Raw genomic sequence first — 26384 nt, 5'->3', positions numbered from 1 at the left:
AAAAGAAGTCTAAATTCCTACAATATTTTGTAAATTTATATTATTTTATTTGTCCCAAGACATTCAAATTCATTTAATTACTATCCTTTTATGATTATTTGATTAAAATATAATTTATTTATTTTACAATTTACATTTTTGAACGATAAATAACTTATAACAGGATAAATCAAAGGGAAGTAACCAAAATTTATTTCAAATATTCAATACACAAGGGCAATACACCAGTTTCACATTTAACTGCGCATGTCTAATCTAATTAGCAAAACTATGAAATCACGCGATAATTCTCGAGAGTTTATCAACTGGGGGCTAACGGTTGTAAGCAGTGACCATTAAGACTTGGAAAAACAAACATCTGATTGAGTGTTTGCGTTTACATTTGGGTCATTTCTAACAACATGAGCATCATTTGAATCAAAATATAAAATTTATATTGACCAGACAACTTTAATTATTAACAATTGACACAATAAAAGATTTTAAAACGGACTACTGCTGTGTTGTTGATTGCAGTATTATCTACGATCTGATATGCCGCCTGGCTTTATATTAATTGTACCTTTAAATGTCACGAATTCACGCTGAGATCGTTCACCTAACGGGAAGAATAAATTAGATAAAGAAGCGGGACTCACTTCATATACATAGTATAAGGTCATAAATTAAGAAGGCAATTAACACCTTGGCCATGTGGAATCCTCGTTTCACCTTGTATAATCTCACCAGGTGAAAATTGATAAAACGTATACAGTTACTGAAAAGGGGCGACCGTTTGATAATTCATTTAACTTTTGTACACAATTATTTCCTGTAGTTTGTGTTGCAGATCATTCTTTTCCATCCTGCCTAGGTCATAATTATTTATTAGGAAATTAGTCTAAGAATATTATTTTTCTACCCCCCCCCCCCCCTCCTGAAAATCAAATGGTCATCCCCTAGTACAGATGTTTAAAATGTTAACCCTGGTACCTTATTAACACTGAGATATCATGGCCAGTGTGGTTAATGCCACTGGGAATATTTTAATAATTTAGGAGGGGGTCATTCAGCATTTGATCTTAATTTAAGGCATACATCGCTTGTTGTAAATACAGGATATTCAATTACTTTTAATGGCACGAAAAATGATAAAGTTGACAATATGTAGAAAATTACTCGCCCCGCTGGCACTGAACCTCTGCTTAGACAAAATCGATCATGAACATAGCTTAGAAATTAAAATGATATTGAATGCATTGTATTATAGTCCGATCTTTGAAAATTGAAGATGAACCTGTATTTCTGATACGTATTTTAAAACTGCCTTATATCTCACTTCATTTATATCATGGCCGTCTAAAACATCATTGACACAGAAATATTTGAAACAAATGTACATACAAATAAGCAGATGTGGTATGAGTGCCAATGATTCAACTGTCGATCAGTCCATGTCACAATGTATCAAAAGTTTAACAACTATAGGTCAATGTACGGTCTTCAACACGGTACCAGGGCCCTGTCTACTACGTGTCTATTACAATCAATAGGAAAGTGTTCTATTAATGTTATATGCCATGTACGCTAAACAGGATAAAACGCATGGTGACTCCATTTTTTCTGTTGTTTTCTGAACGCATTTTATAAGAGCTATTTTCTCACATTTTACTTTGGAATTCTATCATTTGTTTTACCTTCAAATATTCATATAATGATACTTTTACCTTAAAAATGCCTCTGTTTAATCCATACAAAATGCTTCATATTTTCACAGCGTATAGCTTGAAAACACTCGGTGACCTATCATTGTGTTTTTCATATTGTTAGCATATCACAATAATTATGTACTACATCTTTGACAAGAGTATGTAAGGAAAAATTCTATCAATTTTCGTTGAACATTATATATTATACTCCCCTACATTGTACTACCATTATTGGAAATTTCGATTATTTAGTAGTGCCGGTATCATGTCCTTGTACCCATAAAATTTCATGCAAAAGTCACCATAACAGTAACCTGTATTTTTTTAAAAGAAAATTAAAAGTTCGAGTCTATGATACTAAACCTATATGTAGACCGTAAAAACCCTTTACATGCATGTGAAGAAGATGTAAAAAAATATTTAAGAAAACTGGAACAGAACTGAAATTAAATGAATTTCTGATGTTTAGGCTGTTTTCTCTTTATCAAAATATTTTTCTCTTTTCACGAAAAATCAAACTGACATACAGCAATGTACATAACGCAGTAATTATAAGCGGTTGATTTATTATTGTGTTGCTAAATATCAGTAGCCCCCTGTCACGTATGATATCGTTAATTATCGCGAGATTTAAACTCAAACGCGCAGAAGATTTCGAGATCAGCGTTGATTAGTAGCTTATGTGAAACTGGTCTATTAGCGATCATTAGCCAGAGGTAAGCATTGTTGATTACCAGTATGTTTGACACCCAAGCTGTCAAGTGAAGCCATATAATTACACATCTTCTTTGATTTACAGGTAAAATTTAACACAGGTGTAAATTACAGCTGTACCGTAGTAAGAAATTTTCAAAAATAGCAGCTGAAAATTTTCTTTCATGAATTATTTCATACACGGGATTTTTTTCTCCTTAACGGGAGGACGGGAGGAGACCCCTAAAACGGGATTATTGTATTCCCGTCGGGAGGTTCACATGTATGACAAGTTACAAAAATGACAAGAAGTTGTTCAATATTGACTATAAAGGGCAATAACTCCTTAGGGGGTCCTCTAACAATTTTGATCATGCTGACTTTGCTGAACATTATTGCTGTTTACAGTTTATCTCTATCTATAATAGTATTCAAGATAATAACCAAAAACTGAAAAAAATCCTAAAAATCACCAATTTTAGGGCAGCAACCCAACAACAGGTTGTCCAATTCAACTGAAAATTTGTGAGGGGATATATCTTATTCTGATGGACATTTAAATCTTGCAAGATTTGCCCTAAATGTCTTAGTTTCAAAGATATAAAGCAAAAACTGCATTTTACCACTATGTTCTAATTTTAGCCATGTCGGCCATTTTGTTTGGTAGGCTGGGTCATCGGACACATTTTCTAAACTATAAACCACAATGATAATTGTGGCCAAGTTTGGTTACCTTTGGCAAAGTAGCTTTAGAGGAGAAGATTTTTGGAAAAGTTACAAAAAATGACGAAAAGTTGTTAAAAATTGACTATAAAGGGCCATTACTCCTTAAGGGGTCGACTGACAATTTTGGTCATGTTGACTTATTTGTAGGTCTTACTTTGCTGAACATTATTGCTGTTTACAGTTTATCTCTATCTATAATAGTATTCAAGATAATAACCAAAAACTGAAAAATTTCCTTAAAATAATCATTTCACAGGCAGCAACCCAACAACAGGTTGTCCGATTAGTCTGAAAATTTCAGGGCAGATAGATCTTGACCTGATCAACAATTTTACCTCAGTCAGATTTGCTCTAAATGCTTTGGTTTTTGAGTTATAAGCCAACAACTGCATTTTACCCCTATGTTCTATTTTTAGCCATGGTGGCCATCTTGGTTGGTTTGACGGGTCATGCCACACATTTTTTAAACTAGATACCCCAAGGATGATTGTGGCCAAGTTTGGTAGAATTTGGCCCAGTAGTTTCAGAGGAGAAGATTTTTGTAAAAGTTTACGGACGACGGACGACGGACGCCAAGTGATGAGAAAAGCTCACTTGACCTTTCAGGTCAGGTGAGCTAAAAAACAAATTATAAACTTTCGCGCGAGATAAAATTCTGACTCAGAACCCCCCTCCCCCTTTGTTTTTAAATTAAGTGGTTGCTCCTTTAAGAAAGTCATTTTGGATGATTTGCACTAATTTAAAGATGTCCTGATTACGCATTAAAAACGTAGGATCACCATCAGCGTGCTAACATCTACGAAGAAAAAGAATTGCGATGTTAAGGATCAGTACATTTCTATCTCTTCTGTTTGTTTCAAATGCTATTTTTTCTCCAAGAAGTATTTGGCAAAGGGAGGGGGTAATGTTTTTTGTTTTATTTCTAATTGTATTTTAATGGGTCTTGGATACTACACAAACAAACAATTAACCTCACCCTTTTTCAGTAATGCATTTATAAGTGAAGTGTTGTTTGAGTATAAAGACCAGTGGCAAATATTTCTGTCAGTGTGTACGTATAATCCATTTGGGAAGACCTTTTTAAATGAAATATGTGTTCGGCAATGATGATGGATGAGTCTTGAAAAGGGGTTAATAAGACTATGTAAAGTGTTTCTATAACAAATAAATATATCAAGTTTAGACAAATATTTCTTTAAAGAACTTTATTAATAAGTGTCCTAAGTATCAATTTTATATAAAATTTTTTTTTTTTTTTTTTTTTTAAATATACACATGAAAATTAAAGTTCTGAATGCCTAGTTTTGTGTACACTTAACCTACACAAGACCTACATCGACTTTCGACTGCATGCAGACAAAACATGATTTAAACTACATGTAAACATTGAGTTTTATCAATGGGAACGCAGTTATGTTTAGTTTATGTGTGAGTTACACTAACACAACACCGAGTTTAGGTCAATGTGAACACGGCCTTAGGTATCTTTAACTTGTGTAAACAATACTAAATAATGAACACATACCTCCATTAGATATAGCAGCCACTTTCTGTTGAGTTATTCCTCCATTATAAGCCCAGACAATGGTGTAATATGTCTCGCCATGTTCTAAATCTTCAGTGACAGGCAAGCATGTCATATGTGACTGTCTATTGATTTCTGTCAAACCAGCTATATCTGTATTGTTCATATCTTTGGTAGAACTAATTCCTATCATGTACACCGATATTCCTGACTCAGCATCATAAAATTGCTTCCAATTTGAGCATAGCTATAAAACAATCATTAAGATGTTATTTTGTTTTCAAATGTTTATAATCATTTCTTCTTTCAAAAATTGTGGATTCATTGACTCAAATAGAGCCGTAATAAGTGAATCACAAGTTTAGGTGCTAAATAAAATACATCTGAATACCACAATCAGTCTAGGTTGCACTGGTATATAGTCTGCAGCTCCCTTCTCGCCATGAGAAATCAGGTAAACAAACTTTTTATGGAAAAACCCTTGTTCCATCAAGTAGAAGTTGAAAACGCTTGTAAATGATTTTAGAACATTTTATGAGTGGTAAAAAAGTCAAAATCTCAAAAAAATAACTAATTGGTAAAGTTGTAACTGGAAGAAAAAATAACATCCGTAAATTGAAAAGAAATATGGTGAGAGTTTGTGGAAAATTTATACTTAATAGATACCATCCTTCAGTAAAATAATTTTAAACATATTAATCATATTAATGTGTGACAGATTCAACAAGAATGTGTTCATAGTACACAGATGCCCCATCCGCACTATCATGTTCAATGTACCATGAAAATGGTGGAAAATCTCTTATTTGGCATTAAAATTAGAAAGATTATATCATAAGGAACATGTGTACTAAGTTTCAAGTTGATTGGACATCAACTTCATCAAAAACAATTTCGACCAAAAACTTTAACCTGAAGCAGGACGAACGGACAGAAGAACAAACAAACGAACTGACGGATGGACCCACAGACCAGAAAACATAATGCCTATAAATGTAGCAAAAAAACACACATGAGGGTTGTATTATGGGGTTACCTTCATAACAGTACAAATTCTTGCCAAATGACATTAACAGTAATGTTTGGAGCACTACGATAAAATCTACACTTTTTGTAGACTATATAAATATCGACTGATTTTGACAAATCAAGTTAATTTTTTTCCATAAATAACAGTAACTATAATTATTTGAGACCTCTGACGAATCATGATAAGGATATTTAAATAGTCTTACTGCTTCCTGATCTTTGGTGAATTGCATGTCTTCTCCTAGGACTGAACCATCCATCACTTGACCTGCTACAGGTGTGGTTTTGTCTACAATGATGGATTGGTCTGCTACTCCAATTTTACTAAGATCAACTAGAAAAAGACAAGAATTCAAAATCCATGTTGATGGTTTCATCTTAATTTTCAAATTAGATTGCATAAAAATACAATCATGACAAAACTGTTTATCATTAGTGGAACTGAAACTTCTCTCCATAACAGCATCTGAATTCCACTCCTTTTAGATGAAGTTCCTGATGCTCAATCTTTTGAGTTTTATATTTAGTAAGTTGCACACCATGGCTTTTCTGTTTGTCTTTTTTCTATGGCCATTGTGTTCTCTACCTTCCTTGGACTTCTGTTTTTTTTTTATAATTGTTCAAGTAACTGTTCAAGTACAGTACAGGTCTTTGCTTAGGACCGAAACAAATGTACATACCAACAGTGCATTTCCTTTTTTATTATAAAATAATAAAAGTTTAATATTCGACTGCCTACTACAATGCTGAATAAATCTGAGCAAGGAGATCTCAGTTGGCTATTCATTTAATCACAAAGTCATGTTATGTGATGTTTGATGATTTAATACATCAATAACTCTACTTAACATAATAGCAGCAGTTTATTTAGTATAATTTAATTCAATACTCTTGTAAACCTTACCTCCATTGATGACCTTGATTTTAACCCAGATACGAACACCATCTGTGAGTTTTACTGCATACTGAATGTCTGGACTGTGGTCCATTCTTTTCCAGTCCATTTCATCACAGTCTCTTTCAGAATGACCCAAACATAAATCATTGTACACCAAACCTGAATGAGGGTCACTGAAAGAGAATGACATTTGGTTACTTCCATTTAACTCATATACTAACCTTATACAATATACACATTCTCCACATGGTTGCGTTTAACCAATCGTATTCCAAGAAATGTATTGAGGTAAGATAAACTTATTGGTAATATCACATTGGAAAAAAAACATTTTGTAAAACATAGCTTTTTATGATGAGTTCAGTGTAATAGACCACTTTCCAGTTCATCCGTCACCGGAAAAAACTCTTAAAAAAAATTATGCGTGCCTTTATGACGTCCTTTACCAGATAGAGGGGCTCGCCTGTAACCCTGCACTATTAACGTTCATCAAGCGTCTTAGTGATCGTCGTTGTGGATGAGAAACTAGAAATAATGGTTGTTCTGTAGGTACTTAATGACAATTCCCTAATGACAGCAGTGCTGATTGTCAATTTTGAGAATTCAATTTGCCGAATAATTCGTACAATATAGAATTATAGTTTTCCAACCACTCGCTCAACATTAGAATGGAAGTGACAACGCCCCTAGACGCACAAATGACGTTCACTAAAACCCCCCTAGACGCACAAATGACGTTCACTAAAATCAGAGTTTTTGACGGAAATGCATCGAACTCGAAAGTTGTCTATTTGCACAACAGTTATTGTTGCAAGCATCAAAATAGCAAATAATCTTCTTGGTATTATTTTTTCTTAAATTGAATTGCCCCAACACTTTGCAATACATGTATTTCAATTGTTTTCCATGGTGAATGTATATCTTCACTATAACCTTACCTTTGTGGTTATTCTAAACTTTCTAAACTTAACCGTTTCAAATGTCAGGAAAATAAACTTGATCAGTTGATTTTTTTTTGTATTTCTTGCCATTATAGGTATTAACATTATAGGGATTAATACCAAATTTACTGGACTACTTTAAATTTATTTATTTTCATTGTTGATAACTTTTGTGGATTGAGGAATAACTGTATTTTCTTGGATATTGGATTTTTCATTTTGTGTTTTTTTAAGTCTCCATAAAAACCTATATAAAATTTGTTCCTTGTTAAATATTATAATTCATGGTTCACCTTTACCCATGAAATCCATGAACATTGGTGTAAGGAATCAAATTTCTATTCTAGTCTAAGTGGCATTTTAGTTTACCTTGTATTGCTAGTAACTTTTGCTAGCTGTTCAAAGTGTCTGTCCATCTTAATATACTTTTCAAAAAATTAAGAAAACAATAAAATGCTTCAAAAATAATATTAACAAACTAATACACTAAGACACTATTGTATACACAGTATACTAATATCATATTCACAATCATTTCTAAATCTATCAGTGGCGGATCCAGGGGGGGGGGTTCCAGGGGTGCGCACCCCCCCTTTATTTTTGCCGATCAATGCATTTGTATCGGGACATATGTTTTGCACCCCCCCTGCACCCCCCCCCCCCCCCTTTGCCCTGGGTTAGCACCCCCCCTTTCGAAAATTCCTGCATCTGCCCCTGTCTATTATACTGAATACATAAGAAAATAACAATAAATGTATCATTTGGCTTTCTAGGGGGCTACTCGTTAAAACTTACAATAAAACAAAATAAAAATAACCAAATGCAAAAACACTACCTACTCAAAATAATTTTAAATTAATTAAAAATTCTAACATGACGTCCTTCAAACGCTTTGAGTACACACCCGTGGTAAAATATGAATATATTGCCAGTGCTGTTCCGATTGTACTCCCACGTCATATGCTTTTTTATGAATGAGATACCCGACGTCATAGAACTATGACGTTAGAATGGAAGCATTTTACGGGAAAATACACGCTTGTGAATCCGAAAATCATCACAAGGAAACATACACAAATGATGCTAAAATGTGGCAAAAGCCCTTTATTGCACATCATATAAGACATATAAATAAATTATCATTCAAATTCATCCAAAACTGTCTAAATACATTATTTTAAATAGTTTAAGCATGTCACTAATGCAGTTTGCTCCGTTCTTTTACGCTAGTTTATTAGTGCGTTTATTTATGGGAACGGCAAATATTTGCCTACACCTAGAGCGCTTCGATCCAAAAGAATTGCCGTATGTGTCCTATCAGAATCGAAATAATTCATATCTAAATTTTACCACGGGTTGTCCCTTTATGCCGATATTTTACCCCTCGCTATCGCTCAGGGGTAAAATATTTGTCATAAAGGGCCAACCCGTGGTAAAATCACGATATATTCAAGCCCCCATGAATTATTTCTTAAGTAAATGTCTAAATTATGCAATTTTAAGAACCTGCAGTAGAGCCCTGACAGGTGAAAAAAATAATTTTAGAAACCTGACTGGTAGAGCCCAGACAGGTATAAATTTGAACTAGAGGCTCTAAAGAGCCTGTGTCGCTCACCTTGGTCTATGTGAATATTAAACAAAGGACGCAGATGGATTCATGACAAAATTGTGTTTTGGTGATGGTGATGTGTTTGTAAATCTTACTTTACTGAACATTCTTGCTGCTTACAATTATCTCTATCTGTAATGAACTTGGCCCAGTAGTTTCAGAGGAGAAGATTTTTGTAAAAGATAACTAAGATTTACGAAAAATGGTTCAAAATTGACTATAAAGGGCAATAACTCCTAAAGTGGTCAACTGACCATTTTGGTCATGTTGACTTATTTGTAGATCTTACTTTGCTGTACATTATTGATGTTTACAGTTTATCTCTATCTATAATAATATTCAAGATAATAACCAAAAACAGCAAAATTTCCTTAAAATTACCAATTCAGGGGCAGCAACCCAACAAAGGTGGTCCGATTCATCTGAAAATTTCAGGGCAGATAGATCTTGACCTGATAATCAATTTTACTACATGTTAGATTTGCTTTAAATGCTTTGGTTTTTGAGTTATAAGCCAAAAACTGAATTTTACCCCTATGTTCTATTTTTAGCCGTGGCGGCCATCTTGGTTGGTTGACCAGGTCACGCCACACATTTTTTAACTTAAATACCCCAATGATGATTGTGGCAAAGTTTGGTTTAATTTGGTCCAGTGGTTTCAGAGGAGAAGATTTTTGTAATAGATTACTAAGATTTACGAAAAATGGTTAAAAATTGACTATAAAGGGCAATAACTCCTAAAGGGGTCAACTGACAATTTCGGTCATGTTGACTTATTTGTAAATCTTACTTTGCTGAACATTATTGCTGTTTACAGTTTATCTCTATCTATAATAATATTCAAGATAATAACCAAAAACAGCAAAATTTCCTTAAAATTACCAATTCAGGGGCAGCAACCCAACAACGGGTTGTCCGATTCATCTGAAAATTGCAGGGCAGATTGATCTTGACCTGATAAACAATTTTACCCCATGTCAGATTTGCTCTAAATGCTTTGATTTTTGAGTTATAAGCCAAAAACTGCATTTTACCCCTATGTTCTATTTTTAGCCATGGCTGCCATCTTGGTTGGTTGGCCGGGTCACGCCACACATTTTTTAAACTAGATACCCCAATGATGATTGTGACCAAGTTTGGTTTAATTTGGCCCAGTAGTTTCAGAGGAGAAGATTTTTGTAAAAGTTAACGACGACGGACGACGCCGGACGCCGGACGCAAAGTGATGGGAAAAGCTCACTTGGCCCTTCGGGCCAGGTGAGCTAAAAATGAGAATACCTGCGGTAGATCCCAGCAGGTACTTTTAGAACCTGAGTGGTAGAGCCCAGACAAGTATGAATTTTGAAAACTGAGAATTCCTGCGGTAGATCCCAGCAGGTACTTTTAGAACCTGAGTGGTAGAGCCCAGACAAGTATGAATTTTGAAAACTGAGAATTCCTGCGGTAGATCCCAGCAGGTACTTTTAGAACCTGAGTGGTAGAGCCCAGACAAGTATGAATTTTGAAAACTGAGAATTCCTGCGGTAGATCCCAGCAGGTACTTTTAGAACCTGAGTGGTAGAGCCCAGACAAGTATGAATTTTGAAAACTGAGAATTCCTGCGGTAGATCCCAACAGGTACTATTAGAACCTGTCTGGTAGAGCCTAGACAAGTATAAATTTGAAAAATGAGAATTCCTGCGGTAGATTCCAACAGGTACAAAAAATAACTTAATTATCACCCTTAAATAAAACAAAGCCTAAATAAATTATAAAATGTATTAATGAATTGGGGGAAAATAATTTCCCTGAAATTAAGTAGGCCAAATTAATAATACCTCTTAATATACACTCTAAGCGTGCACAATTGGACAAAGGGTCAGGATGTCCTATTCTTAAGTAATTATGCCTAATTCCTGCTAAATACAATTTAATAGTAGCATGGGCTAGCTTAAGAGAATTCTTGCAATAGGTTACAAAATAAATTGAACAATCTTCATCTATTATTGGTACACTATTTATATGATTCTGATTAGTCATAGCCATAAATGTTTTAAAACATAGAAATCCAGAATTATAAGTCTTTCTAGTACTAATACATAAGGATGCCTCCCATAGTTCTTCAACTTGTTTAGTTAGACCATCATCAAATGAGCTGGAGCTAGGCAAGGTGTGGGTGTCTGATCTGCTTTTAGTGCCAGCTTTCGAAATTTCTCCATCTGATAACGAGAAATTGAATCTGCTATTGAATTTTGTGTGCCAGGAATATGTCGTACATGAACCACATAATTATGCATGGCGGAATGAAAAGTTAGCTTCCTCATTAACTTCATTATACTTGGAATCTTTGAACGACCTTTAGTAATAATTTCCACGACGCTTAGATTATCACAATAGAAAAGTATACGTTTTCTAGGCCAATTATGCCCCAAAGTACACAAGCCATAACTATTGGGTAAAGTTTGAAAAATGCAATAGAGGATTCTTCTGTTAATATAAAATCTTCCGGAAACTTGCCTTGAAACCAATGATTTTGGTAAAATCCGCCGAAAGAAGTTAATGTTGCATCTGTAAATAGTTGCATGTCTGCAGCCTTAACGATATTGTCATTCAGAAAAAATGAAACTCCATTCCAATTATTCAGGAACTTTGACAACATAACTAGATCGGGTCTGAAAGCCTTGATATGCACGTGATGTGATAGTTTTTTAACCCTAGTGGACAACTTAATCAGATGTGAAACGAAAGACCTCCCAGGTACAATTACTCTGCAAGCAAAGTTCAAATGCCCTAAAAGGCTCAATAGTTCTCGTTTTGTGCATTTGTTTCGCTTACTAAAACTGTCAATTATCTCTTTTAAATTCTAACGATTTTCTCTCTAGGTAGACGAGCTTCCATTTTACTTGTGTCTAAGGTTATACCCAAATACTCTAAGACTACGCAAGGACCTTCTGTTTTCTTAGCTGACAATGGTATACCCAATTCTTTGAACATATTTAACAATCTGGTCATAGTTGCTTGTGCGTTTACTTTTTGAGGTTCAATTACCAGAAAATCATCTAGCAGATGTAGTATATTTTTTATACCATATTTATTTTGCTTTAGAAAGTGTGTCGAATATTTTTGGACTAGATCTGCATCCGAAGACTAACCTTTTGAAAAAATAGAATTTATCATCCCACTGTATTCCATGAAAAGGCCACAAGTCCTGTTTTAGAGGCATAATTTTAAATGCGTCAGTTATATCGGTTTTAATAAGCCATGATTTAGAACCTAATTTCTTAATTAAATGTATTGCATCATCAATAGTAACGTATTGTAAAGAGAATTCTTCTTTGTCGATTAATTCATTAAGACTAGGGTGATCTGCATTTTCATGTGGTGCTGACAAATCAACTATCAAACGCTTCTTTTTACTGTATTTGTGTTCGGCAAGTCCAATAGGATTGATACGAAAGTTTGTGTATGGAATACTATCAAAAGGTCCCAGTAAATACCCCTTAGATACCTCGGATTGTAATAATTCGGATACACATGATGCGTTTGACAAAGCCGATTTCAGATTTTTACAAATAATCGAGCTAGATGGTAGAGTCCTCAATCCTGTATGAAATCCTGAACTTAAACCGTCAATTAAATACTGCTTAAAATCAGAGTCTGGATGATCAATCAAATATTCGGATAAAATGTTAATTCTAATAGGTGTGGATACTGAAAAGTCGAAGTTGATTAGGGGATCTAAAATTTCTTTTGGTTGTTGGACCCGATCCTCTGAGGCCCATTGTTCCCGTTTTTTGACTGCATACACATTGTTTTTGGATGCTCCCCTTGACAGTTCAAACAAATATGCTTATTGCGACACCTTAAAGATGAACATCCTTTAATGCCATTGAAATTGTTACAGATTTCCCGACCTAAATGAAATGACCTGTTTCTTCCATAGGTGTCCATGGATTCATCATTCTTTACTCTGCTATTCTGACTGTTTTGGTTACAAAAACCAGAAGTGTGGAAAGTGCTACCGCAAAGGTTGCAGCTGTTAGGACGTGTATTTGCAAATATATTACAGAAGAGAGTATTATTTCTAATAGACCAGTCGACTGCTATGTTGTTAAAACGCATATGAGCTGCGGCATCTAACGAAAATCTTCTGTGGTATTCGTAGAAACCCTTACCTGGGTAGCGAGAGGCCATATCGACGATATCCCTCTCATAAGAATCGAGTTCACTTCTCCTGTGGGGGAAGGCCGAGCACATTACACTTTTATATATACTAAACGTCTGGATGAACTCTCCAATGGAAAGAGATCTAGTTAGCCTTGGGTCAGTTTTGTAATTCTTATCATCCCCATCAAACATTTCACTAGTCCCCGACCCCACGTAATACGGAATAAGGACGGATGCAAGGTTAATGTCCAAACCTGATATTATGTTCTTCCTCAGCTGGGGAGAAATAGTCTCCACGAATGGCAGAGGATCGCTGAATATCCCCTAGAGGTTCTCACACTTCTAGCTTCCTGGTTTTCACTCCTGGCTGCCGCTGCTGGAATATTGGTTCTATTTAAAGATGCACATGCCGACTCCAGGTTATGGGAATTCCCCGAGTTATTTATATCTTCGCTATGCTGACTTCCGGTGGAAGTGGAAGTAGAGACAGCTACTTCTTCCTGACGAGTATTAGGTTGTACCACTAAAAGAGAGTTCACCTTCCCATTTAAAGCAGACACATTCTGTTGGAGAGACTGTACGGTCGATGATAGTCTCGAAACTAAGTTTATAAGAGTTCTTCCCTCATTTGATGAAGTGGTAGTTGAAGCCACGTGATCATCTTGCATGCGAACTGATGCATTATGGGATCGCGCACCACCATATATAGTAGTTGGTTCATCTGATACATGTATGTCTGATATATCCACTGTTTCCGTTGTATTGTCACTATGCGAAGAGTCTTCAGCACTATTTAGAATTCTTACTAAAGTTAACCTTTTAGCGTTTTTTGGCACTTTAAGTTTTAATCTAGTTACTTCTTGACGAAGTCTTAAAAGAGTCCAATTTTCTTTCAATACCGGGTCGTATTGTGGTTGTCCCTTAGATCTGCGACTGACGGGACCCATAACGGCAAAACCAAAAACAATCACTTGAATAGGTTGATCAATGAAGTCGTTATTAACCGAATTAAAAACAGGTACAAAAATTATTATCCATGATAAGAACGCAACTCCTTGAATATGTTTCCAGATGACAAGTCCAATGAAAAAACGTAGTATAATCCAATAAAAAATAATGTCCAGTTTTGATTCACAATTAGTAAAGCTGTACACTTGAAGAGAACGAAAAGTAAAATTGTTTGAATAAATTATCCACAAGTAAAAATATGACTGCTAACAGTGTAATGCTCAAACAACAACTGACCATCCCAACCAAGGTCATCTACTCCAGTTGAATTTATAGAAGAAATTTTTAACAGTTCCATAGAATCCTCACAAGAGAACTCACAAATGTCTGAAGAGATTAATGATCAATCTCAAAACCTTAACTTTTCATTAGACTCAATAACTAATCTATCGAAATCCGTTAATAATTCCAAATATGATGGGAAAAGTAAGGAGGATTTAATTCAGATCATTAATGATTTAGAATCAAAATTGGAAAATAAATGCAGTGAGGTGTCCATACAAACTGATTCTATTGAGTGTCAAACAGCAAAATTTGTTAACGCATGTGATGTGTCAACACAAACAGCACCAATTCCAGCACCTAGGCTGTCAAAATTGAAACTTCATAAGGAACCATGCAAAACAGTTGAAACTACCATCCAGCCGGAAAACCAAATTCACAACCTAAAACAGGTAAAATCTAACAAAACACAAAATTTTGAACAATTATCCAGTGATAAAAACTTAATTATTGGTTCATCCATTCTGAAAGGAATCAGACCCTCTGGCCTATCTAAAACAGATATCAGAACATTCAGGGGTGCCAACATTGATAGGATCACCAGCGAAATCATGAAAATGAATTTAAGAACCTATAAGAATATTATCCTTCAAGTTGGAGGAAATGATATTAGTGCTGGGCATTCACTAAAAGAATTAGAAGAGGACTTTGAAAGTCTGATCTGGGCTGCTCGTTCGTGTTGCAATAAGGATTGTAACATCATAGTTTCAGGACTACCCCCAAGATATGATGTAAATGTGTACAGTGCAAACTTAGTCCTAGAAAAACTGTGTCAACAATTTGGATTGGTTTTTATACGACAGTATGAGATGTATATGAGTGACAGTTTCAACCAGAATAAAGGTTTCTATACTCATGATGGGATTCATTTTAACTCCAGAGGAACATCCAGATACATTAAAACAATTAATAATATAGTTGGGATACTAAATTATCATTCTTATGCCTGTGCTAACTGTGGGGAACTTAACCATAAAACATCTTCATGTAGATTTGAAATGAAAATCAAATGTCATAAATGTAATATGTATGGCCACAAACAGAAATTTTGTTTAGCATGAAAAAATGGCAAAGAAGAGAATGCCAATTTAACCACTGTTTCAAATAGATTTAATACACTTTTAACATTATGCTCTGAATGCAATTTATTATCTTGTATATGTTTGTCCACATTTTCTATTTCAAAAGAATATGAAACTTCAAAAAGAAACAAAAAGAGGAGTGTTAATTATGTTATCATTAAAGAAAATGTGAATGGTATTTATTCTTCTGACACAACCAAGAAAGTGTCTATTGCAAAACTTAATAGTATTAATGATGCATTAATTACTTCAGATAATGCTGACACTTTATCCCAGACATGTGGACAGGATACATTTCTTAATGATAAGCAGCTTGATACAAACTGTGTAATGTCAAATAATGATTCTAATGTTATCATAGCATGTGATTTATTGTATCCATTTCCTGAGGCTAATTTTTTAATTGATGTGAAAATATCTTATATCTATGTATTTACTTTCGCAATAGCTATTTGTATGTATTATCTAATCATTTTGGAAAACCATGCATTGACAAGGAAGCAAATAGATCCTGGTGATAATATTTTTGGTACATATGGTTTTAGTAAATCTAAAGGTATCAGGATTTGTTCTCATAATGTTAATAGGATTGAAAGTAAATATGATGAAATCAAACACACACTTATGTTTTCAAAAAACCCACCTGATGTAGTTGGCATGTGTGAAACATTTTTAACTAAAAACACCAAAGATAATGAATTACAAATACCTGGTTACTTATCTGAAAGAAAAGACAGAACTTCCCAGGGTGGGGGTGGTTTAATTGTTTATTTTTCTGAAAAAATAAAATTTTCAAGACAAAACAACATTGAAATAGGAGGTATTGAAACAATGTGGTTTGAGGTAAAACCAGATTATAAAAAATCATTTTTACTATGTTTTGTGTACAGACCTCCAAAGTCAACAATAGATTGGATTGATGATTTTGAAAAAGAACTAGGAATGGCAGTGACCATTAATTCAGATATTATATTATTGGGGGATTTTAATATGAATTTTAAAGCACCAAGCAAACCTCCTCAAAAATGGTTGAATGTTTTAGAAACATTCAATCTTCAACAATTGATTGTAGATGCTACAAGGGTCACAAAGGATACCAGTACATTGATTGATCATATCTATGTCAGTAATCTAGATAAGGTACAGGAATCACATGTCTGTAAATTAGCAATTAGTGACCATTATCCTATTTGTTTAACAAGGAAAGAAGTTAATAAAGACAAAAAGAATTCACACAGTACAATCACATACAGGAATTTCAAAAAATTTGATCAAAATGAATTTCTTTTAGACCTACAAAGTACACCTTTTTATAAAATTGAATTTGAAGACAACCCTTCTGTCTGTCTCCAATTATTTTATGATATGTTGAACAAAGTTTTAGATAAACATGCTCCTGTTGTTGAAAAGAGAGTTAAAAAGGATAGGCAACCTGATTGGTATAATAGTGAAATTATATATGCTAGGAACATGAGGGATAAATACAATGCACTTGGATTGTGGAGTGAATATAGATTTTGGAGAAATAAAACTAAACAAATAATAGAGAATTCAAAAAAGAACTATTATAAAAACATGGTAAAAGATTCTAAGGACTCAAAATCTTTATGGAAATGCCTTCATAGCTTGAATCCAAAGTTTAAAAAATCCCCACATGAGTTAGCTACAGATGAGAACAATACAACAACAAATGATAAAAAATCTATAGCAGATACTTTTAATACCTTTTTTACTTCCTGTGCTGAAGAACTAAGAGAGCAAAGGGACATTACATCTATTGACAAGGCAGATTTCAATAATCTAAGCAAATTTATTAAAAATCAATTAAAACAACAAAAACATGAGAAATTTACCATACCACCAATAAAGATAAATGAGCTATTTGATGAGTTAATTAAACTTGATGTAAATAAATCATCAGGAACTGATAATATTGGACCGCAAATCCTTAAAATAAGTGCTCCATGTATTGCCTCTCCTCTCACATATATATTCAACAGAATGATAGATACTGGTATCTACCCCTCATTACTGAAAAATGCTAAGGTAACACCAGTTTACAAAGATGGTGATAAGGTTTTAGCAACAAATTACAGGCCAATTTCTGTACTTCCATCTTTATCAAAAGTATTAGAAAGGCATGTCTCAAATAACATGTATAAGTACTTGTCTAAATTTAAACTTTTACATCCTACACAATCAGGTTTTAGGCCACATCATTCTTGTCAAACTGCACTTATTGATATCATTGACAAATGGCTGAAAGAAATGAATGATGGTAATCTTAACTTAGCAATACTGTTAGACTTTAAAAAGGCATTTGATCTTGTAGATCATGACATTCTTTGCTTAAAGCTTGCTATTTATGGATTCAGTGAGTCTGCAGTAGGTTTTTTCAGGTCATACCTAAGTAATAGAACACAGCAAGTAAACATTTGCAATGTTAATTCTGATAAAAAAGATGTGAAATTTGGTGTCCCCCAAGGATCTATTCTAGGTCCTCTATTATTTGTCTTATTTATAAATGACCTTCCCCTGTGCATTAAAAATTGTAAAACAGACTTGTATGCTGATGATACTACTCTTCATAAATCAGGGAAAAGTATAGAAAATTTACATGATGATGTTCAAGAAGATTTATGCAAAGTTGAAGAATGGTGCAAAATGAATAATATGTTCATCAATACCAAAAAAACTAAATGTTTGGTTACTGGAACAAGTCAGAAGTTATCAACCCAATCTTTTCAACCAAATTTAGTAATAAATTCAGAAACACTACAAAATTCATCATGTGAGAAATTATTAGGTGTTAAAATTGACAGCACACTTAGCTGGAAAAACCAAATTGATCAAATTTGTGCTAGCATTTCATCAAGAATATACCTTCTTTCTAAATTAAAGAAATTTTTAGATATTAATGCCAGGAAAGCATATTATAATGGGTATATTCTGCCTCTCATCGATTACTGCTGTATTATTTGGGGAGAATGTAAAAATGAAGGGATAGTAAGAATATTAAAACTTCAAAAAAGAGCAGCAAGATTAATTCTTGATGCAGACCCATTATCCCCATCAGCCCCCTTATTTAAAAAACTTGGTTGGATGACAGTAGAAAACAGAATCAAATACCATAAATATTTATTGCTATTTAAATGTATGCGGAAAGAAGCACCACAGTACCTAATTCAAAAGTTTCAACTTATATCTGTAAATAATCCTTATGCTTTAAGGGGTGTTACTCAAGGTAATTTGATAGTTCCAAAGCCAAAAACTGAACTGTTTAAAAAATCTTTTGCTTATTCTGGATCAGTTTTATGGAACGGACTACCTTATGAAATGCGTAAAGTGCAAAACACTTATTCTTTTAAACAAATTATAAAACAATACTTGAGACAGTCCCAATATTCAGTCTGAAATGATTGCAACTACATTGTATTACTCTTAGAATGTATGATTTTAATGATTTGTATATACTAGGTCTATTTACTACATGCGATATTTAACTGTTTTATATCTTTTAATCATGGTACATGTACACTGTACTATTATGTCTATACAATTGTGTTTATATGTTGTATGATTGCTTTTTTCTTTTATTATTACCATTTTGTTTTTACTTGTATTGCATACATGTATATGAGGGCCTCAGGGAAGATTAGTGATTGTAACTAACTGTGTTTACCCTCTTTAAATAAAGAATTTATTATTATTATTATTATTATTATTATTATTATCCTATCAAAATTATATACAAATGTTTCTCTGATAACACCCATGCTGCCATCCAGCTGTTTCCTATCTATGATCTAATTCCTTTTCCTTAATCTCTTAATTAAATCAAAACTGCCAAGCTGACAAGTTAACAAGCTGACCTTATCATTAAAGAAAACAAACCAGGGGAAATTTAACCCAGGGAATTTATCAAAATATGTATAAACTATAATTTAATTTTTTAAATTACCATATGTGAAAACATGTCTGTCCATCTTAATATACTTTTCAAAAAATTAAGAAAAACAATAAAATGCTTCAAAAATAATTATGTGAAAACAAACAAATCTGATATTTTTAATCAAGCATGTCAAACTTTTTGGGACTGTTTGCAGGAAGTAGGTGTCTCAAAGTTCCAAAAGGATATCACACATTACAACTCATCACTGTCAAGCTACTGATCAGTGATTTCTTAAATGATCAACAAAATCATTCCTACTAATAAAGGGGGAAAAAGGGGGGGGGGGCTTTCCACCTCTGTTAAGATTTTGTAGTGGTGCAACATATTATTTTTCATAGATGGCTTGAGAGCAAACTTTTCAAAATAAAATTATCTTACCCAGATAAATGAGATGCTCTCAGTATGTGTAAATCTTCATCATATTCTATTCCATATATATCATAAACCTCTGGTCTGGAAGTATCTATTGTCAATGGAATAGAATGACACACTGTTGTTGTAAGTGGTCCGCCATACTTTGCATCATTAAATGCTCTAACTGTTGTGAAATATTGACCATCTAAAGAATAAAAAGATTTTTTACTTAAAATATGTTTAACAGATACAACAAAAAGTTTACACAATCCTTTTTTTAAATGGAGGCAAATGTTCATTCTTTTGTTCTGTACTACAAATTTAAATTTTAGGGTTGATAATTTTGGATATTCAACTAATCAAAGTTTAAAGTTAACTTTTGAAAATAAATGTGTGCCTTTAAATTGTTGTTGTGTACAACAAAGGTAGACTCTTTCTGTAAAATATTGAAGACCCTGAAGATATTTATAAGATATTTATAAGATATTTATAAGATAAATACATGGCACTAGATGAATTTTTAAGTCTTAGTTTCCTTGTCACTCGGTAGACTACCTTCCTGTAGTGTGAATGTTGCCATTTTGTTAACTAACAGCTGTGATGTCATTTTTTAGGAAGATAACTTCTGTACAAATCCTGAAACCCAAAAGGTTATTTGCCAGTGAATAATAGGGTTATTCATTGCTGGGTGTGAGTTTTTAGGGTTGTTCGTGCTTCCTTGAATTTAAGGATGTATTCTTCTGACGTTTCAGTCTCATTGAAATCTCGTTCTGGACTTATTTCCAAAATATGTGATACAAGTGGAAAATAGCAAATCATAATCAAACTTAACTCTGTGAAAGAATTGTGTATTTCCAATAAGTAGTTTTTGAGTAATGAAATTTTCAAATTTTATTACTAACCAAGTCAGTCTTTTTAGATGAAATTTTGAGAGAAATGGGTGAGGGGAACAAACTAGTGGCTCTAAAGAGCCTGTGTCGCTCACCTTGGTCTATTTGCAAGTAGCATATTAAACAAAGGACACAAATAAAAGACCAGAATAGAATTCATGATAAAATTGTGTTTTAGTGATGATGATGTGTTTGTCAATCTTACTTTACTGAACATTCTTGCTGTTTACAATTTTCTCTGTCCATAATGAATTTGGCTCAGAAGTTTCAAAGGCAAACATTTTCTAAAAGTTTACAAAAATTTTCACATAATTTACGAAAATTGTTTAAAATTTACTATAAAGAGCAATAACTCCTTAAGGGGTCAATTGACCATTTTGGTAAAGTTGATTTATTTGTAGATCTTACTTTGCTATACATAATTGCTGTTTATATCTAAGATACTATTGAAGATTATAACCAAAAACTGCAAAATGTTCTTAAAATTACCAATTCAGGGGCAGCAACCCAACATCAGATTGCCTGATTTGTCTAAAAATTTCAGGGCAGTTAGATCTTGACTTCATGAACAATTTTAATACTGTCAGATTTGCTCTAAATACTTTGGTTTCAGAGATATTAGCCAAAAAATGAATTTTAACCCTATGTTCTATTTTTAGCCATGTTGGCCATCTTGGTAGGTGGGCGGGGTCATCGGACATATTTTTCAAACTAGATACCCCAATGATGAGTGTGGCCAAGTTTGGTTAAATTTGTTTGAGTAGTTTCAAAGGAGGAAATTTTTTTAAAAGATTACTAAATTTTAGAAAAATGGTTAAAAATTTACTATAAAGGACAATAACTCCTTAAGGGGTCAACTGACCATTTTGGTCATGGTGACTTATTTGTAGATCTTTCTTTGCTGAACATTAATGCTGTTTACAGTTTATCTCTATCTATAATAATATTCAAGATAATAACCAATCAAAGAGCAGATTGCTCTGAAGGATACGATTGCCATTGTTTTCATTGACACATGTAGCTGGATGATATATTTTCTAAACTAATTCAACTGCACACGTAAAAATGTAATTTACGTAATCTGAATAGTTACAAAATAGCCAATCCAGGTTAAAAGTGTATGAACAATGTACTTAGGCCTATTGAGTTTTATTTTTGTACTATCAATTCCAAGTTTACTTTTCACAGCAGTCACTGAGACTGAGAGTGAGAAAAGTAATTCAATTCGTATCTTATCACCTATTTTCCTACGTTAATTCTAGGATGAACCCCATTCCTAACTCTTTAAATATTTAATTTCCTTTGGTTCAGTGATCATGACTCCTTTCCGTACACATTCCGCGGTTTAAATTGCAATCGTTTTTAATATAATACGACATTTATCGACAGAACGAGTTAATTTTTCTCAATGTGTTTGTTTTGATTCAGAATTCACGGAAGTGACTTTCGGAAGGGAGACAACTCGAAACGATTAAATGGAAGACTCTATTTCACCTGAAGGGGTGTTGAACCTTTACGATGTGGACTACATTTATTTTAATTTAAATGATGCATATGATTTAAAATTATGCAATAACAACAACCCTCAATAACATACATAGAAAGTATCCCATGAGTTATAAATTAATCAATTGAGTGGAGAATCCAGAGCAATTATTTAATCTAATACTCCTTGAAGTCAAGAAAACTATACGCATGCACATAATTACCTTAACAAACCCTGTAGTAAGAACGTATATTAAACCTAGATAGTTCTCTATTTCTTTATTGAAGTACAATATCAAATATCAGATAAAAATGGTGACATATAAGTAAAACTCCACTTCAGTTCTTATATGACAGAAATAGATTTATCGGATATTCAGAGAACTCTCACATTTTTATCACATCTGGGGAATTCCCTCTGACGTGTTTCTAAATTTTTAACAAGAGTGCACACGCTGAAATGTCTCGCCTTCTATACTAATCATTGATATTATGTTGATAGTCCTAAGTATAAAGCTAAGTTTTATTACAACTGTCACATAAACTTAACATTAACCAAGATAACTAAACAAAGACCAATGAACCTTGAAAATGAGGTCAAGGTCAGATGAACCATGCCAGGCAGGCATGTACAGCTAACAATGCTTCTATACAACATATATAGTTGACCCATTACTTATAGTTTAAGAAAAATAGACCAAAACACAAAAACTTAACACTGTGCAATGAACCGTGAAAATGAGGTCACAGTCAAATAAAACCTGCGCGACTGACATAAAAATCATAAAATATTTCCATACACCAAATATAGTTGACCTATGGGATATAGTATTAGATAAAAAGACCAAAACTCAAAAACTTAACTTTGACCACTAAACCATGAAAATGAAGTCAAGGTCACATGACATCTGCCCGCTAGACATGTACACCTTACAATCATTCCATACAACAAATATAGTAGACCTATTACATATATAAGTATGAGAAAAACAGACCAAAACACAAAAATTTAACTATAACCACTGAACCATGAAAATGAGGTCAAGGTCAGATGACACCTGCCAGTTGGACATGTACACCTTACAGTCCTTCCATACACCGAATATACTAGCCCTATTGCTTATAGTATTCGAGATATGGACTTGACCACCAAAACTTAACCTTGATCACTGATCCATGAAATGAGGTCGAGGTCAAGTGAAAACTGTCTGACAGACATGAGGACCTTGCAAGGTACGCACATATCAAATATAGTTATCCTATTACTTATAATAAGAGAGAATTCAACATTACAAAAAATTTGAACTTTTTTTTCAAGTGGTCACTGAACCATGAAAATGAGGTCAAGGACATTGGACATGTGACTGACGGAAACTTTGTAACATGAAGCATCTATATACAAAGTATGAAGCATCCAGGTCTTCCATCTTCTGAAATATAAAGCTTTTAAGAAGTGAGCTAACACCGCCACCGCAGCCGGATCATTATCCCTATGTCGAGCTTTCTGCAACAAAAGTTGCAGGCTCGACAAAAACACTAAATATAAATACTGCTAAATTCTAAATTTCCGTGTTGTTAAAAACACGCATATCAGTCAAGCGAAATCTAAAACATGAAGATTATGAAAAGAGCATTATAGGAAAGTTGTTTAAGTTCAATCACTTTGTTTTTACCTTTTAAACCAAGACAATCATAAGAATCTGAGATGGTCCTTAATGTTTAGAATAAAACAGTTGACGTGAGGGCATTGTCCTGAGCCACTGGTATAAGTCTACAGATTGCTTGAAAGCAATCGTATCCCAAAAACGGAAAAATTTCCTTAAAATTACCATTCAGGGGCAGCAACCAAACGGGTTGTCCGATTCATCTGTAAATTTCAGGGTAGATAGATGTTGACCGGATGAACCATGTTATCCCCATGTCAGATTTGCTCTAAATGCTTTGGTTTCAGAGATATAAGCCAAAATCTACATTTTACCCCTAAGTTCTATTTTTAGCCATGGCAGTCATCTTGGTTGGTTGGCTTGGTCAATCTTAATTTCCTAGATATATATTTTGTCAATCATTTATAACAAGGAAGTTGAAATAATATGCATTTTATTCTTACAACAGAGAAAAATCACAAATTTCCAAAATTGACAACATGGTAAATTTGACAAAAAAAAGCATCAAAATACGATAAAACTTTCTTGTATTAACATCTACCTATAGTTCTTTTAGTTGAATGTATTCAGATTGGTCCACTTCATCTTTATTGAGAGTATGAAAAAAAGTTTAATTGTGGAACTGTGATTTTTTTTCATGATAATAGCCCAAAAATGGGTAAAAATTGATGAAAAATGGGAAAATCATCAAAATTAGGTACTTTCAAAAGGCCTTAGCAAAAAAAAGAAGCAGACCACCCTATGATTTTTTCTTCACCAATTCTTTTTTTACAGTCATTTCAACCCAAAAATCAGACTTAGAAAAAAAGTTTAATTCTAGAATTTTTTGGCTCCTCAAAGGTGTACATCCTTTTTAATAATTGAATTATTCCATATTACATGATAAAGTGTTACCTAAAAGAATTGTTTATAATATGTTACTACCTTAACATTAAAAATACCTGGAAATGTTGTAGCAGGTGATGGAGGACTAATCATAGCACTGTGTGTCCACTGGGATTTATCAAATAAATGTTTATGAGGATCGTGATCAACATGTACATCGTCTTTACATTCTGTCAGACCAATAAGTACTGTATATCCCATAATTCCTGATTCTCTGTCTATAAATCCATCCCAATTGACTGAAATGAAATATGCTTGCAATAAACTGAAATTGGTGATGAGTATTATGGAGAACAGTATTCAATATAATTAATTGTGTTGCATAGCCAAACTTTCTAAAAAGAAACTTCAATAACTGTGAGTTCCAAGTTTGTGACTTTTTAACTTTTTGAATTTGTGCGTTGTGGGTTTAATCCTATCTGAAGAATAATAACTTTGATACAAGCATGCATTGTCCCTTCCCCTATGGAGCTACATATATTGTTAATAAATAGACTTTTTACAAGATTCAGACTCAACAATGCCTTGATGGGTCCTGATTACAGGTATTCCAAATTTTGCATCTTCAACTAATTAATTTTCATAAATATATTTTTTGTTTTTACTTGTGATTTAAAATGTCCAGAATCAGAAAAGATACCAACATGGTGTACAATTTGTGTTCATTAAAAACTCTCATACAAGAATGACATCCTAAAATAGCAAATGTTTTTTTCCTATGATATTTTATGAGCACTGAAAAAAATCTTACATCAGAACAGACACATATACATGTGATTAAGTTTGTTATTGTAAACATAATTGACAATAAATTTTATAAACATAATTTTCTGGGTCCAAGAGCTATAATTCTCTGCATAATTCTGAGGGCTAAGATAAACAATATGAAAAATGACATCCAAATCAGACAGCAAGTCTAGAGTTTCCAATAAATATAATTAAAATATACATTTCAAAGATATACAGTTTAACAAATGACCATATATGGGTCATACTTACCAGACATGTATTTGTTTGCCCTGGTGAACTTCAAATCAAACATCGGTGTTGGTCCATTGAATACTGTCTGGGAACCAGGTCCATCAACTACCAGTCTACCACAAATAAAAAAGTTAATATGTAGCTCACATCCATCATCTTAATAAAGTTATAAATCAAAAGAACTATTTAAGGATCATTGAACTTAAATCAAATTGAATCTCGATATTGCTAAAATAGGTAGTAAACAGTTTTAAAAACTTCTGAATGAAGACAAATTCAGTCAATCTCATATTTATCTATTTGATATGTTCTTTTTTTTATTTTAATGTAATATGAATAATCAAATAATATTTGAATATTAAACATGCATACTAACCTATGATTCTGAATTTTAGGATGTACTCCTTTACAGAGTAACTTCCAGTCAGGTCTGTCTCCAGGAATTAAATCCAAACAGGGAAGTATTTCAAGGTAATCAGCAGTCTTATTGGTAATAAAGCCTACAAAAATTAATGTTGATTATGATTTTATACTTTACCTTATAAA

At 33.3% G+C, this 26384-nt stretch overlaps 1 protein-coding gene across 1 annotated transcript in view; it reads right to left on the bottom strand.

Moving 5' to 3' along the window:
- The window catches only part of LOC139489433 (uncharacterized), a 175655-nt gene that overhangs the window by 74728 nt on the left and 74543 nt on the right, over window positions 1-26384 (bottom strand). The window contains exons 64-70 of the mRNA XM_071275756.1: window positions 26215-26338; window positions 25857-25951; window positions 24914-25096; window positions 19958-20138; window positions 6566-6732; window positions 5868-5995; window positions 4633-4879 (exon numbers count right to left, since the gene is read on the bottom strand). Coding sequence (XP_071131857.1) covers window positions 4633-4879; window positions 5868-5995; window positions 6566-6732; window positions 19958-20138; window positions 24914-25096; window positions 25857-25951; window positions 26215-26338 — 1125 coding nt within the window. The remainder of the gene's footprint in view (window positions 1-4632; window positions 4880-5867; window positions 5996-6565; window positions 6733-19957; window positions 20139-24913; window positions 25097-25856; window positions 25952-26214; window positions 26339-26384) is intronic.

Source organism: Mytilus edulis, chromosome 9 (assembly GCF_963676685.1).
Source record: "Mytilus edulis chromosome 9, xbMytEdul2.2, whole genome shotgun sequence".
Taxonomy (NCBI): Eukaryota; Metazoa; Mollusca; class Bivalvia; order Mytilida; family Mytilidae; genus Mytilus; species Mytilus edulis.
Note: the sequence above shows the minus strand (reverse complement) of the source record. Positions and strands in the feature narration are given on the sequence as shown.